Here is a 14,065-nt window from a genome sequence, read left to right on the forward strand (position 1 = left end):
TTTTTAATACTTTTCATATGTTATTAAAAAAAAATTACACAGATGTAGAGGGGGTTCAATAGCGTTGATTTATGAAAAAAAAAAAAAAAACTGAAAAAGGAGTTAGCTGGTCCCGGCTGGACACTGACGATATGATGAATCTATGGAAGGTTTCTTATTTCCTATCTATAAAATTAAAAAGTATGAATTAAAAAGTATTTAAACCCAGCAAGACTAAGTAGTGCTGTCTAATAGGTTAATTGCATATTAGACACACAGCATTGTAGGCTAGACAATGTCATACATGCTACAATGACTTCTACCACCAGCAGCTCAGCTTTTCATCTTATATACCACACTGAAATGTCAGGAAGGTATAAAGGTATGAAATTAGATAGGGGCCAACCCTAATCTGAACCTCCCATGGTCTGAACATTGGCCAGACTAAAGTAGAAGGCTGAGATCATCAAATGTTCCTTTGCAGCTGCACTGGTTCATGTCATTGGTACTCTGTTGGTTTGTGGGCACAAATCAATACTATTGATCTGTTGGTGCCCAATAAACTAAGCTGTTGTCTCAATTGCAGTGGCTTTAGCAGCTCTGGAGGAATTAAAACATTCTGGGTGAGATCTATGCATCTACAGTACAATGACATTGTACAGCAGCTGTGACGTGTTTGACCTTGCATGTTATCACTATGCTACAAGGTTTATTGCTTTAGAGACACAGTTAATATCTGGATGTGTATTTCCAGAAAATGAGACATTAGAAGAAAACGAGACATTTCACATTTAGCTACAGCAATTAAATTAATGAATCCGCTGAATTCATAATATCCATTATATGAATATCAACCATTTGGGGGGAGGTCACATAAATTATGTTAGAAAAAAAAGGTTGCATGGTCCACTTATGACAAACCAATTACTTTGGTTTGCAAGGTCTCGTTAAGGGAAATTACACATTTAAATATATACAGTATAAGCTTAGTATCTCAACAGTCCATAATCCTCCTGCAGTGTTGATTAATTCAATATTAACACGGTAAATCAAAGATTATCATTAATGTGTTCCTAATTAATGTAATTAAAACTCAGTAAACTCTCAGCCATTTGAATACCACTTTGTTTCTTGACATAATGTTGTAAATATTAATACACCTGCTTTACCACACAACAGGTATGGTCGTCACACGGCTGTACACTTCATGTTTAACTTAAGTTGGTATTAAATACAGACAAATACAAACTCATGCTATTTTCAAATGTCAAATATTCCTAAAATCTCAACTGCTCAAGGGGTAGAACTGGAAATGGTCACATTTAAGTATAATAGGTACTAATCTGAAATATTCTATTAGAATTTTGTCAAAAACATAGCAGAATTTCCAGGTCAACATTTAGCCGCTAAATATTAAATACATTTCTGTCTTGATATCGCATAATAATATAATGTCTGTGTATATGACAGACAGAGTGCAATGGTGTAAAATACAAATGATGAATCATTTGTAATAACTGGAAATTGATTGGGCTTAATATAGATAGATAGATTGAATATAGATAGATATATAATATATACAGTATCTATATATCGTTGCTGTCCGGCAGAAACCAGCTAACTCCATTTTGACGCATTTTTTTCCCATAAATCAGGGCCATTGAACACCCTTTACGTCTGTGTGTGTCTCTGTGAACTTGGAGGTCCATTCAGCTGTTCTTATCAATGATGAACAAAACCTCCTAACTCCACTTTTTTTCATTTCCTGAAAAATGAACATTCTGGAGTTAGCTGGTTCCTGCCGGACAGCAGAGATATATAATATAGATAGATAGATCACACTCGATTGAAAGTGTTTATTTTTCAATTACAATTTAGGCAAACGCTCTTAATCCAGAGCGATTTACAGTAAGTAAGGTAAACACGAGGTAGCCACACGAGGTATCAAATGCATAGAGATAGTAATCTAGGATCATAGAGTAGGTAAACCAAGAACCTAATATCAATCTCTAAACAGTATAATATCAAAAAATAAATCATCTGTACATTGAAACGATACAAACTATAGGATGCCAGGTCAACAAATGAACCTGGCATTTGTCTAAATAACATGCTATCTAAATTACACGCTAACTTTTGCATAAGCCTGCAAGGTCGTCAAGGCTAGGACAAGTGCTACGGGCTAAGGTGGAGTCTGAAGAGGTGAGTCTTCAGATTACTGCGGAAGATTGGGATTGAGTCAGCAGTTCTAACTGCAATGGGCAAACAGTTTTGGAGCCAGAAGGGAGAAGAGTCTGGGACGTGTGGAGCGTTGTCCCGGATGTTTTAGGTCCTGACAGCTTCCCTGTGTTAGCTGATCTGAGTGAGCGGGAGGGGTTGTAGGGTTGGATCAGGCTTTGAAGATATGGGTGCCATACCTTTGGTTGTTTTGTAGGCCAACATCAATGTTTTGTACAGTAACTGTTACTAACTGGTAGCCAATGGAGGGAGCGGAGAAGGGGGGAGACATGTGAAAATATTGGCTGGTTGAAGACCAAGCAAGCATGTATTCTGGATCATTTGGAGGGGCTTAAGTGCACGGAGGCCAGTAATGAAGGAGTTACAGTAGTGACGTTTTGATATGACTGAGGTCTGGATAAGGAGCTGGGCTCACTCCTGGGCGAGGAAGGGTCTGATCCTTCGAATGTTATGGAGTGTTTGTCTGGTGAAAACCAAAGCTATGCACCAAAAGCCTGTAATCAAGAATACCTGCATCATTAAACCCTCCCACAGGCATACTTTTGCTGCATTAGCACGGTTAGGCAACCGAGCAGAAAATCGAGGAATGGGCCTCATGGTTTGAAGCCTTCTTTGCCAAACTGCACCTGACCATGTGCAAATGGAAATGCAAATAGATGGGTTATTTACCGAGCTCAGAACCATTCTGCTGTGCCTTTGGAAAAGCCCTGTGTGAAAAATAGGAACCACTGAACCCAACACCTGAACCAAGAGAAATTCACTGTACACTGACTGCACTGGGCAAAATAACTCTCTCTCTCTCTCTCTCTCTCTCTCTCAAAATACTAAGGCAGACCGTACAAAGAATGCCAAGCAGCCATCAAGCTCGCTGTTGTTCTATTTGGAAGATGAGGAAATAATTCCTACCAAAAGGTAGAGGTTTTGAGCTCATAAGGCACCAGCTAATTTGCCGCTGCACAGTGAGGAGAGGTGACCTACAGTATAATAGCGTGTTTATGCCCCCCCCCCCGTGTTTATTCAGCACCATGGAGAGAAGCACAAAAACACTGATTACATATGGGTCTAACCTATAAAAGTTCAAAAGAAACAGTAACGACCCCCACCAAAAATGATCTAAATCATAATGATATTTCTCCAGACAGAGTAGGAACCCTGCATTGCGTAGAAGGTGATGACAGAAGATAAAAAAACTATGTCCCCATTCTCTTTTGTTCTGCCGGGCCCTGAGGACAACCAGGGAGTGTAATCAGCTTTGACCTCTGACCTGTGTCCCTCTACCAATCCCAGGGGGGAGTTTTGTTAATGTGCCAATGTGGGGGGCTGTGTGCATAACAGCGGGAAAAGCACTTGATAACAGACACTGAATTATGCAGAGCCCCCCCCCACCCCACCCACACAGGTGACAGTCACTGTCACATGTGTCCCTACAAAGTGATACAATCCCGTGCATTTAACTAAACTGTATCGTTATCTCTAAGTCTAAACTGTTCCAAAATAATATTGCGACATACAGTACATCTAAAATAGTCCTGACACAGGAAATTAACCACTTTCAAAAATGTCTACACACTCACAATGCATCGCATTGTGAGCTTGTAGATCAGCTATTTTTGCATGACCCTGTCGTACAACTATCGAACTAACTACTATACACAATAGGGCTTAAAAAAGTAGTTAAAGCTGCACTATGTAACTTTCCTCTTCTACCCCGGATTTCAACCCAGTTTTCTGCGCAAGTGCTGACATTTTTACCATTGAGCTAATAGAGCCTGCCTGCTTGCTCAGGGGATAAATTGACCATCAATATTCGAGTCAGATCCTGTGTCTAGGTGAGACATGACCTAATTGTCTCAATAGAAGAGCAGGGAGACAGAATACAACACATATGGCACATATGGGGATGATAATGGTACATGTTTTCATAACCTACCTGGTAGAAGGTCAGGCGTGGAGTGCGGCCAGTTGTGGGTTCTGATCAGCTGCCAGTCAAAGTCGTCTTCCTGTCCCTGGCGGTACTCACACGAGCTGGACTCAGAGTCCTCGTCAAACGTGCAGCCAGCTGGAGAGAGAGATAGAGAAACGCAACAGACGTTACTAGGGCTGTCACGATTAAAAATTTAAGTTGACGATTAATTATCAGTCAAATAATTGCGATAAACGATTTAATTGTGTTTCTGTCGTTGAAAATTAATGGAACGTTATGAATAAAAATTACATTTCTGTTTGGCTTTTAGCTTTCGTAATCAAAAGTTGCACAGGGCAGATATGACAAATAACACACTTTTAATTATTTTATACTTAAAAATAAACATTAATAGTGGAAATAGACGATCTATAAGCTCAAAACGTTTAGAGCTTATAGATCTGCTATTTCCACTATTTTTGATTTTTTTTAATATATGACATTATTTAACATGGAATTGATTATGGCGATTATGCAAAAATAATTGCGATTATATAAAATAATTGCGATTAGATGAGTATGTAATAATTGTGACAGGCCTGGACGTTACTGTACACAACGGATGTTACTGTACATGGTTTGAGCAAAATAAAAACACAGCCAGAAAAAGCTATAGCTTTTAGCTGATGTCTGTGTCTTGTTTCATGGTACCAGGAGAAAAATGTTGTAAGAAAGAGACCAGATGATAACCATCATTAACAGCAGCACAGGATGGAACAACTGACATCGCCACAGGCCTTCAGTAAATACCGTCATAAACCAATCCTACACAATCCGTCTAGCTAAAAGCTAAATCTCAAGTAATGGTCAGAGACAGGCTGCAGCCAGCCACACCAACAGTTCCATCCATTCCATTTGGCTCAATTAGCCCTGTGGAAATAATGTGAAAGGACAGCATTTGTACGGATGACAAGCCAGAGGAGGAGAACGTCGAGTCCATCATCACTCAGTCTGTCAAGGTGACCCAGCTCCATCTACCTTCTCACTGTGTTCCTTCTAGCCACACAGTCAACCTGAAAAATGATTTATCTAATTCTCCCATAAGGTCAGTGCCTAGTATGTGTTTTTAAAGAACCAAATGTGTCTCATCCCCTTAGAAATATAGTGAGAGGAGCAGGTGAACACCCACTGGCAAAGAACTGGCAGCATAATAATGTGTAATCAACACCTACACCCACACACACACACACACAGTGACCTGGCCCATTCTGACCTTGGCAGGGTATTGGGGCCTAACGGCCTGCATTCTAAGTCGCTGAGCCCCGGGCTGCTCATATAGTCCCAGGACCCTGTTCTGTTCTCTAAGTGATCACATTAAGTACTTGGCAGCAGCTCTGCTGGTGTTAAAGACTCTCTCTGACTCCGTGCCAGACTCCATTTTAAACGTATCCCATCTGGGGATACAAACCTTATCCTCTGACGTTGCCTTCGCTGTTATTGGGGCTTTTTTTGTTCAGAAGCTCCATCTGTTTTGCTTATTAATGTAGACTAGAGTACGTTTTCACTTTGGAACAAAATAAAAATAAAACGATAATAAATGTGTGCCAGGCCTGCGTTCCCTTTGCAATAAACAAGCACGCCTTGTGGTCCTTTCTGCATCAGCTAATTTTGGATTCTGCCACTTCCACCATTCCTGCTGACAAACAAAACACACTTCCTCCATGCCTGAAGCAGGTGTAGTGTGTGTATGTTTCAGAGTATTTAATTGGTTGTAGTGGTGCTGTGTCCATGCAGCTGTGTGAGGATGAGATGGGGTGAGTGGTGGAGGCGAGAGACCTCCTTCACTGCATAGAGAGAGAGAGAGAGAGAGAGAGAGAGAAGAAATGAAATGCCACCATCAGACACGTTCCACTGGTTTCCCTCATTAAGACCCATCCTCCTTTCCCATCATGCTCCTCTGCTTTCAGGAGGCGCCATGTTCTCGTCTCATTCCCCAAATTAGCTTCTCTGGCGACGGGAGGGCAAGCCCATGTACTTAGAAATTCCTCATGCACTGCGTGCGTGTGTGGTTGTTGCTTGTCGTTTATTTATAAATTAATACAAATATAATGCATGTCAGTTCTGCCCAAAGTGAAGTGCTAATGACTTTGGCAGTGAATTCTTTGTGCTTTTCACAACAACCGAGAACATGACTAACATCGCAATCACTCCACATACATAACCACCAAAGACGTGGGAGCTTATATAGTGGTAGGTAATTGCTCGTCACAAGAGATAACAAGAGGAAGAGTACAGTTCCAAAGCAATGTTCTGCAACACAGACACACAATCCACCCACAGATGGGTTCACCTCTGGACCCACGGACCCAAAATAACATCAGTGAGAGAAACTGTCACGGCTGACAAGTCTCTCGGGACCGGAGAGGGGATAAATACTGTAAATCTGTGTGAGCGAATCGATTGTTCTCCACTTTAAAAAGGTAGGCGAGGCAATTTGTAGAACAAGAGCTCCAGCTAGTAGGAGACTAGCAGGTCTTGGATATGTGGAGAGCTTCTCTGCTCTGATGTCAGCTCAGGCTCAGGCACTCCCCAAACATCTCAACTTCTACATTGATTGATTAATTGATTGATTGATTGAATACTTTAACATGTTGAAAACAGTACAATATATAATAGTATAAATAGGTACAGTATATGGGGCATAGAACACTACAGACACTATACTGTAGAACACTCAATAGACACACACAGCTTAGAGTCGCTCTCTTTTATCTCGCCAACAAAATGCCACTTCTTCCTTACTTGGCTGTTATTGTTGTTTGATGTCCTCTCTCTGTCTCTCAACCCAACCAGTCATGACAGATGATTGCCCCTTTCTTCCTGTTAAAAGGGGGGTTTTACCCTACTGCCGTCACCAAGTGCTTGTTGCTCATGAGGGAATTGTTGGGTGTATGTGTGTACAGTGATGTCACTGTTATGCAACACAGAAGTAGCGCAGACGTACGCCATTATGTTCGAAGCTGGTTATAAAGATACCAAGGATTCGTCAGTGATGTCACTGACATGTGCAAAAGAAAATACAGGATCTTTGTAAGATAATTGATAAAGAGTTTTCAGTCATTTGCTACTGTATTGAAAAGAGGATAAGAGAAAACACAGTATTGAAAAAATAAGAAAATGCATTCATTTGTCTGGAAAACAATTTTGTGTTTAAATAAATCGTATCGTGAACCTAGTGTCGTGATTCGAATCGTATCGTGAGTTGAATGAATCGTTACTAACCTCCACCACTGAAACAGTTCATAGAGCGAAAGGAAAGTGGTGACAGAGCAACGAGGGCAACTACCAGAGGGGACTGCGAGGTACCATTCAGACGTACAGTAGTGTATTTGGTGAAACATTCTTCTCTGTTAGAGCCTCCCATCACTGGAATAGTCTAGTCTCCCTACCGAAGTAAGAGAGACCACCAACTATTTGACCTTCAAATTCAACCTTAAGAGATGGCCTAAAGCAAACCAAATTTGTAATCATGGTTAATTATCAGCTCTGTTTGTCACTGGTGTCATTTCTCATACTTTACTGTAATTGTTCTGTCTCCTGTGCTGTGTCTACTTGTCTTGTGCTGTATTGATATGTCTGTTTTTGAATGGATAGTTTTAACACCACTTTTTAACAGCCTGCTCAGGGACTACAGATGAAAATTTGCTTCTGGCTAACTCTGGCTCATTTGCATGGACGGGAAAACTGACATGTTGATTAATGTGCACTGTCCCTGGTAAATGAATTAATTAATTAATCAGGCTAGGAATGCCAGCACTAGATGTACCCGGTTTTAATAAACCTCTGGCACCGAATGAGTTAAAAGAACTCCTGTCAAAACAGTCACCCAGAATTTGGCAACTTTGCTTTTGTCATTACTCTTGTTTCATACCTTTTCTGTTTTCTTGTTGCTTTTCTGTGTCTGAGAACACATTTACAATGTATTGTAAGTCAAATTATTCAATTGGCCAACAAACAGAATTTGTCCCTGGAGGGTGATTAATAGAGGAATCAGCTGAAGTCTCCATGATGCAGCTGTCCAGCACCAACCTGATTTTACACTGAACATCAACCTGACTGATAGCTTACAGTCTTTATCACTGAACACTGATAGTCTACAGTCCAGATATATCATAAAATACATCCAGATTGAAAGGGACAGAGAACACAGTCAACTTATATACGGTAACATTTATCCTAGAGGTGGGATATAGATTGTATACAGTAGCATTTATCCTAGAGGGAGGGATATATAAATTAGGAGCTGTGTGAAGGGCTCTCTAAAAGCAGGAGTAGAGGTATGAGGGCAGATTGACGTAATGGTTGATGATGATGGGATGTTGTGTGAAAGATGTTCTTTTCAAACACAGAGAAGTAATAAAAGAGCACTGGGAGGGGGGCGGGTTTCTCATCATGTTTCTTTCAGTTCCATTATGTGTAAAGATGTTAGTGCAGAATGTACAGTAGTAGATACTCAAACATTCACAATTACACTGACTGAACACTGATTACAGCACAGAATGTTAACAGCACAGTAACAATAGATACTCAGATATCGGAACCTAACGTGTCTTCAGCTCTGTCTGGATGCCTGCAATTCTCTCAGAGATTGTCTTTCATTATGAGCGATATGGATATGAACAGTTAATGCTGAGCATAATATCTGCCAAGTACTGTAGTCCTCTATGGATTTCTGCTCTGTCCTCCTATTATTTTCAGTGTAAGATGCCTATTGTTCTTTTTTACTTCAGTGGTTCATTGTAGAATCTGCCCTCATTCCTCTGATTTGTTGCTTTGAAAAAGGAGCGTTCATGAATATTAATTGGCTGGAGAGGAAGATATAAAAATAACATTGAGCATAAAAATAACATTGAGAATTCTCCTGTAGTTTGGAGTACTGTCATCTAAACTAATCCATCTTAGTGTATTATTGCAATGATTGGTTAAAGTTGGTGCAAACTTTAACTTGGCTTAAGTTGTGAAACAATTTATCATTTATCATTTTACCCTTTCAGTGCAGCCTTCAAGAAAGCTAAGTGAAAAGTAAAGAAAAATGCAAAACAAATAAGAAAACATTTTCAAGACACAAAGTCAGAATATCTTACTTGTATATTGACTTTAGTAGAGCTATTTGAAGGATACAAATTGGACCAAAATGCAATACAAAAGGAACTAGCTCTAACTAGTACTAAAGAATCTCTCTAGGACAAGTTCCACTGTCACCAAATGCTGAGACAGAAACCTAGTTCAGATGTATTATAAATGGAAAGGCCATTAAATGGTTGTCTCATCTCAATACAGCTTGACTGTTTGACTGTTTAAACTTGACTAAGTGAAACCTGGGGGGAGATCTCTTGTTCTTTTGATGAACGATAGTACTGTTCCCTCAGGCAAACCAGCAGAACGTAGGAGCAGCACAGCTCACTGGCATCGGTTTAATCACAGCTTTCCAGACCTCACATCAGGAAGGTCTGATGGGACCCAGAAACCAGAATGTTCTGACTGAGTTGCAGATAAAGCACGGTTGCGGTGTGATTTGCATTGAGGCGAGTGCAGGCCATGCATTAGCTTCTTGACAAGTTTACTTATTACGAGGAGGAGGCACTATACTGTATAGGAGACGTTCCTCATCAATACAGAGCCATCAGCAGCGGCCTCATCCAACCCCTGAATCTTTAAAAGCCATTAATAACAGCCACACTTCCCCCTAGCCCAGAGTAGCCAATTAATTGGACCCCTTTTTGACCCAGCACACAAACTGGCCCACATGGACTGAGTGTGAATGTGTGGCATTGTGAAGAGACAGTTTGAGATGGGTGAGGCGAGGTTGTTATCTGGCCTTAAAAAAAAGGGGGAAATAATTCTATCCTTGATCGAAGCAACACGGCATGAAGATTCATCAATTATCAGCCCACAATTTGTTGAGGTGGAAAAGGGAAGCAGCCACTGTGTCCGGTGCAGATACTTCTCATTAGTGGAGCTTCTATCTGTTCATTTATCATTCCATCTTTCACATTCTGCCTCCACTAGAGACATCAATTACGTTGCCCTCACCTCCCACACTCCGAAGGCTCTAAAAACCCACCAGAACTGCTTAACCAGTGAAAACTATTGTTAGATACGTTGACAGGAGAGGGACCTACAGTATATGAATGGAAGCTGATTAATAAAAACAGACCTTTTTTTCGGCAAGGCTAAAATCTGCCTTATAATCTTCTACACCTGCATTGCTTCACGGTTCACATAGAGAAAATCAGCACAATTACGACCAATTTACAGGCATTTAGCACAATGCTCTTATCCAGAGTGACTGACAAAGTGCAACGTCGGAATGGCACGAACCCTAGTCAACAAATGACAGGATAAATGCACTCAAAAAACACATCGGAACTAAAACAATTAATGTTGCTCTCTCAAGGCAAAAATCAGCCTAATAACCGATGCCAGCCCGAATCTTCTACACCTGTACTACTTTAAACATAGAGAAAATCAGCACAATTATCACCAATTTACAGTTTAGGCATTTAGCAGACACTTACAAAGTGCAAGATCAGAGTAAATAACAACCCTAGTCAACTAAATTAATGACATGTTAAATGGTCATATAACCAGTTAATGCCATGGTTGTTAGAGAAGCTAGAGACCTATGAATGGAAGCTGATGCCTTGTCCGGCAAGGCTAGAATCCACCTTATCAAGATGACCATGGCCAAATCTTCTACCTGTTTAACGTTAAACGTATAGACAATTACACAATTACAACTAATTAGCAGACGTTCTTATCCAGAGTGACTTACAAAGTGGCATGGGCCTTAGTGAACAAATGACAGGGTAAATTACCTAGTAAATAAGAGTGCAAAGAAAAGTGCTACTACTATATCATCAACGTCAAACCTCACATCTGTCTGAAAAAAACAACATGCTAAATAACAATGTTATGTTATGTGTTATGTTTATTTATTTGATATGGACATCACAAATTACATTGGACGGAACCAGATGCATTGCTTACAGTGTATATAGCACGAGTGCTAATTTTCAACACCTGTCCACAGGAAGCTTTTCTAAAATACAGTAACACCAATCTAAAACCCAATCAGGTACAAAAAAATAATAATTGTATAAATATATATATACGTATATATATATATATACACACATACACACCCATAGATATGTACTGTATGCATACACATATATACACACACTCACATGTACTAATAATTAACAGAATCAAAATCAATATCAGACCCAATACATTAACTAAACAAAAGAAGACAAACAATGTGAACAAACAAACAGTATGTACACAATTAACCAACATACATCTGCATAGTATAATGTTTTTCACACAGAACCAGGAGATAACGCGATCCAAAGATTTACTGCTCCATTCACTTCCTGGTTAAAGTATTTGGGAAATATTCTGTATCTCGGTGTAACCCTGTGTTTTACTATGTATTTTTGGTGAAACATGCTATTTTCAACTGGGTGTAACAAGCCAACGGGAGGTCGCGATGACATGACATGACAAACCCTCTGTGATTAGCAACCATCGATCATACTGGAGATAAATATTCTGTGGTTCTTGAAAGATTAGTCAGAATGCTTAAAAATGCTGGCAGAAGCTATAGAGCCTGTTTTAGAAAACCCCTGGCAGTGAATGTGTTAAAATAGGCAACAAATAATGATACAATGAGTAGTGCTATGGGCTGAGCTAGAGTCTTAAGGGCTGACCTACATGCATTAACTGAAAGCTTGGTCTAATTTTAGTGGTTACATATTCATATTAGCTATAATACAGATTCCAGAAACAGTTTTTGACCGTTCTGATTTTGCATGAGGTTGTCTTTCATAATGATGTTGTGTAATTGTGTGCACAATTATTCAAATCGTACAATACTAAATATATGAATAAATAAAACCTTCATGGCAAACATTTAATGTTTTATTCATTTGTGGTAAAGGGCTTCGCTTCACATTGATTTACACAACATAGTGTGATTGCATGATGTCACATCAGCCAGACAGCCCAGGGGTCCGATGTCGATTTCCATATAATCAAATGGTGAAAACAAACATTGAGTGTTGCTAGAAGCAGAAGTGAAGTCAGTTGTGTGTGAAATGAGTGCATGCCATGGGATTTGATGAGGTTCTATTTGTCTTCTATGACTCTCGGATTGCACCTTCTTACCAGACAGAGCACAGCGTGCTTTGCACTGGGGCTGCACTGTGGGTGGCCTCTGCACTGCCTGCTCTGATAAAGATTATTTTGTGGTGCTTATTTATTTATTTGCTAAATAAAACATGCAACCATGGAGTCACCTGCATGGAATAACAAGTGGCCACTCAGGGAGGGAATACCCCTCCACTCCACACCTGAGTTCTGTAGCCCTAACAGCACAGGAGACACCTGCTGCTCCAGCTCTCACCGAGGGGTCTCCTCCGCCCAGCAGCAGGGGCCCGACCTGCATTACTGTGAAATGGACCTGAGGCTGACACTGTAAAGACCCTCACTGGGCAAACACAGCTATGAGACAGATAGATAAAAACCTCTATGTGCCACCTCAGAGGAGATCAGTGAAACGTAAAAATGAGACACAAGCTCAACTACAATGTATCAAAATGTCAAAAAGACACCAAAGCAACAGCGCGCGCACACGCGCACACGCACACACACACACACACACACACACACACACACACACACACACACACACACACACACACACACACACACACACACACACACACACACACAGCCTCATATTATGGTGGCTGATAATAACCACAGAGATGAGAACAACGCTGTGAGAGCGATCAGTGCTCTCCTCTTTAATGAGCTTTAATTACAGCTCTCCACCTCCTCCCAGAGCAAACAAAGACCAGGATGCCCCCTGGAAGTCTTCATCCTTTCCTTCCTTCCTATGTTTCTTCCTCATCCTCTCATTCCAGCCAGCCAAGCATTAGTCAAGAGGGAACATCAACTATGTCTCTATAGTAGCCTGTAAACGGTCCAACACGTCCCGTGCAGAAAACACTTGTTGCCAGAATTCCTCAATAAAGGGAAATGTTGATGTAAGGATAAGGATAAGGATAATTCCTTTTAAAGGTTTCATGACATTCATTTTCACTTTTTTTATTTTCAATGTTTTATTTGGGGTTTTATGACCTCAATTACACCCAAAAAACCTGAACTTAGAACATTCAGTGGATTTTCTGTGGTCTAGGGTTTTCTGAATAATTAGGCTGAAAAGTAATCTGAGCTTGGCCCTTCGACAGTGAGGTCACAGTCGATTAATCCCGCCCACTCTCCTCCTCGCCCCTCCCCTCCCCTATCCTTTCCTTTGGGGGGGGCGGAGCAGAGGCGATGATTGACAGGCAAAATCCCTCACCAGCGACACCCGCAGGCAAAGATTTATTTTTTCATTGCAGTTGAAAAGGCTTTAGAAATGTGAGAGAAAAACACCTGCCATGGATCACTGGAATGGAATTTTCACTTAAAACTTTTTGTACACTTTTGAAGGACCAGGACAAAGACTTTGAATGTGGTGTAAAAGTGAATGTCATTAAACCTTTAACAGGACGTTCATGAAAGTCCTTGCGGGCTTGTTTCCAATGAGGGCCTGTGAGCAATTAGGGGTTAAGAGTCTTGCTCAGGGACAAATTTCATTTCATCGACACATATGCTGGCGTGGCCTGGAATCGTACCTGGGGCAACCAGGGCCTCTGGCTCCCTAGGCGGGCTCACTAACCACTCAGCTATGGCCGCCCCTCCCCATATATGGAAGACAAGAGATGTCATACCACTTCAAAGAAAGCTGTTCTAGTTTCAGTTCAGCTACTAAAGCTCTGTGCAATAAAGCCCCATATATGATGATAGCAGTCCCAGTAAGAGGCTTAAACC

The 14,065-nt window shown here is 40.7% G+C and overlaps 1 protein-coding gene across 1 annotated transcript in view; it reads right to left on the reverse strand.

The window, feature by feature from the left end:
- The window catches only part of LOC308094550 (receptor-type tyrosine-protein phosphatase U-like), a gene marked incomplete at its 3' end in the record, with an annotated part of 148,486 nt that overhangs the window by 103,909 nt on the left and 30,512 nt on the right, over nt 1-14,065 (reverse strand). Inside the window, exon 2 of the mRNA XM_080441274.1 lies at nt 4,148-4,276. Coding sequence (XP_080297400.1) covers nt 4,148-4,276 — 129 coding nt within the window. The remainder of the gene's footprint in view (nt 1-4,147; nt 4,277-14,065) is intronic.

Source organism: Gymnoscopelus braueri (assembly GCF_963280865.1).
Source record: "Gymnoscopelus braueri genome assembly, chromosome: 11".
Classification (NCBI taxonomy): domain Eukaryota; kingdom Metazoa; phylum Chordata; class Actinopteri; order Myctophiformes; family Myctophidae; genus Gymnoscopelus; species Gymnoscopelus braueri.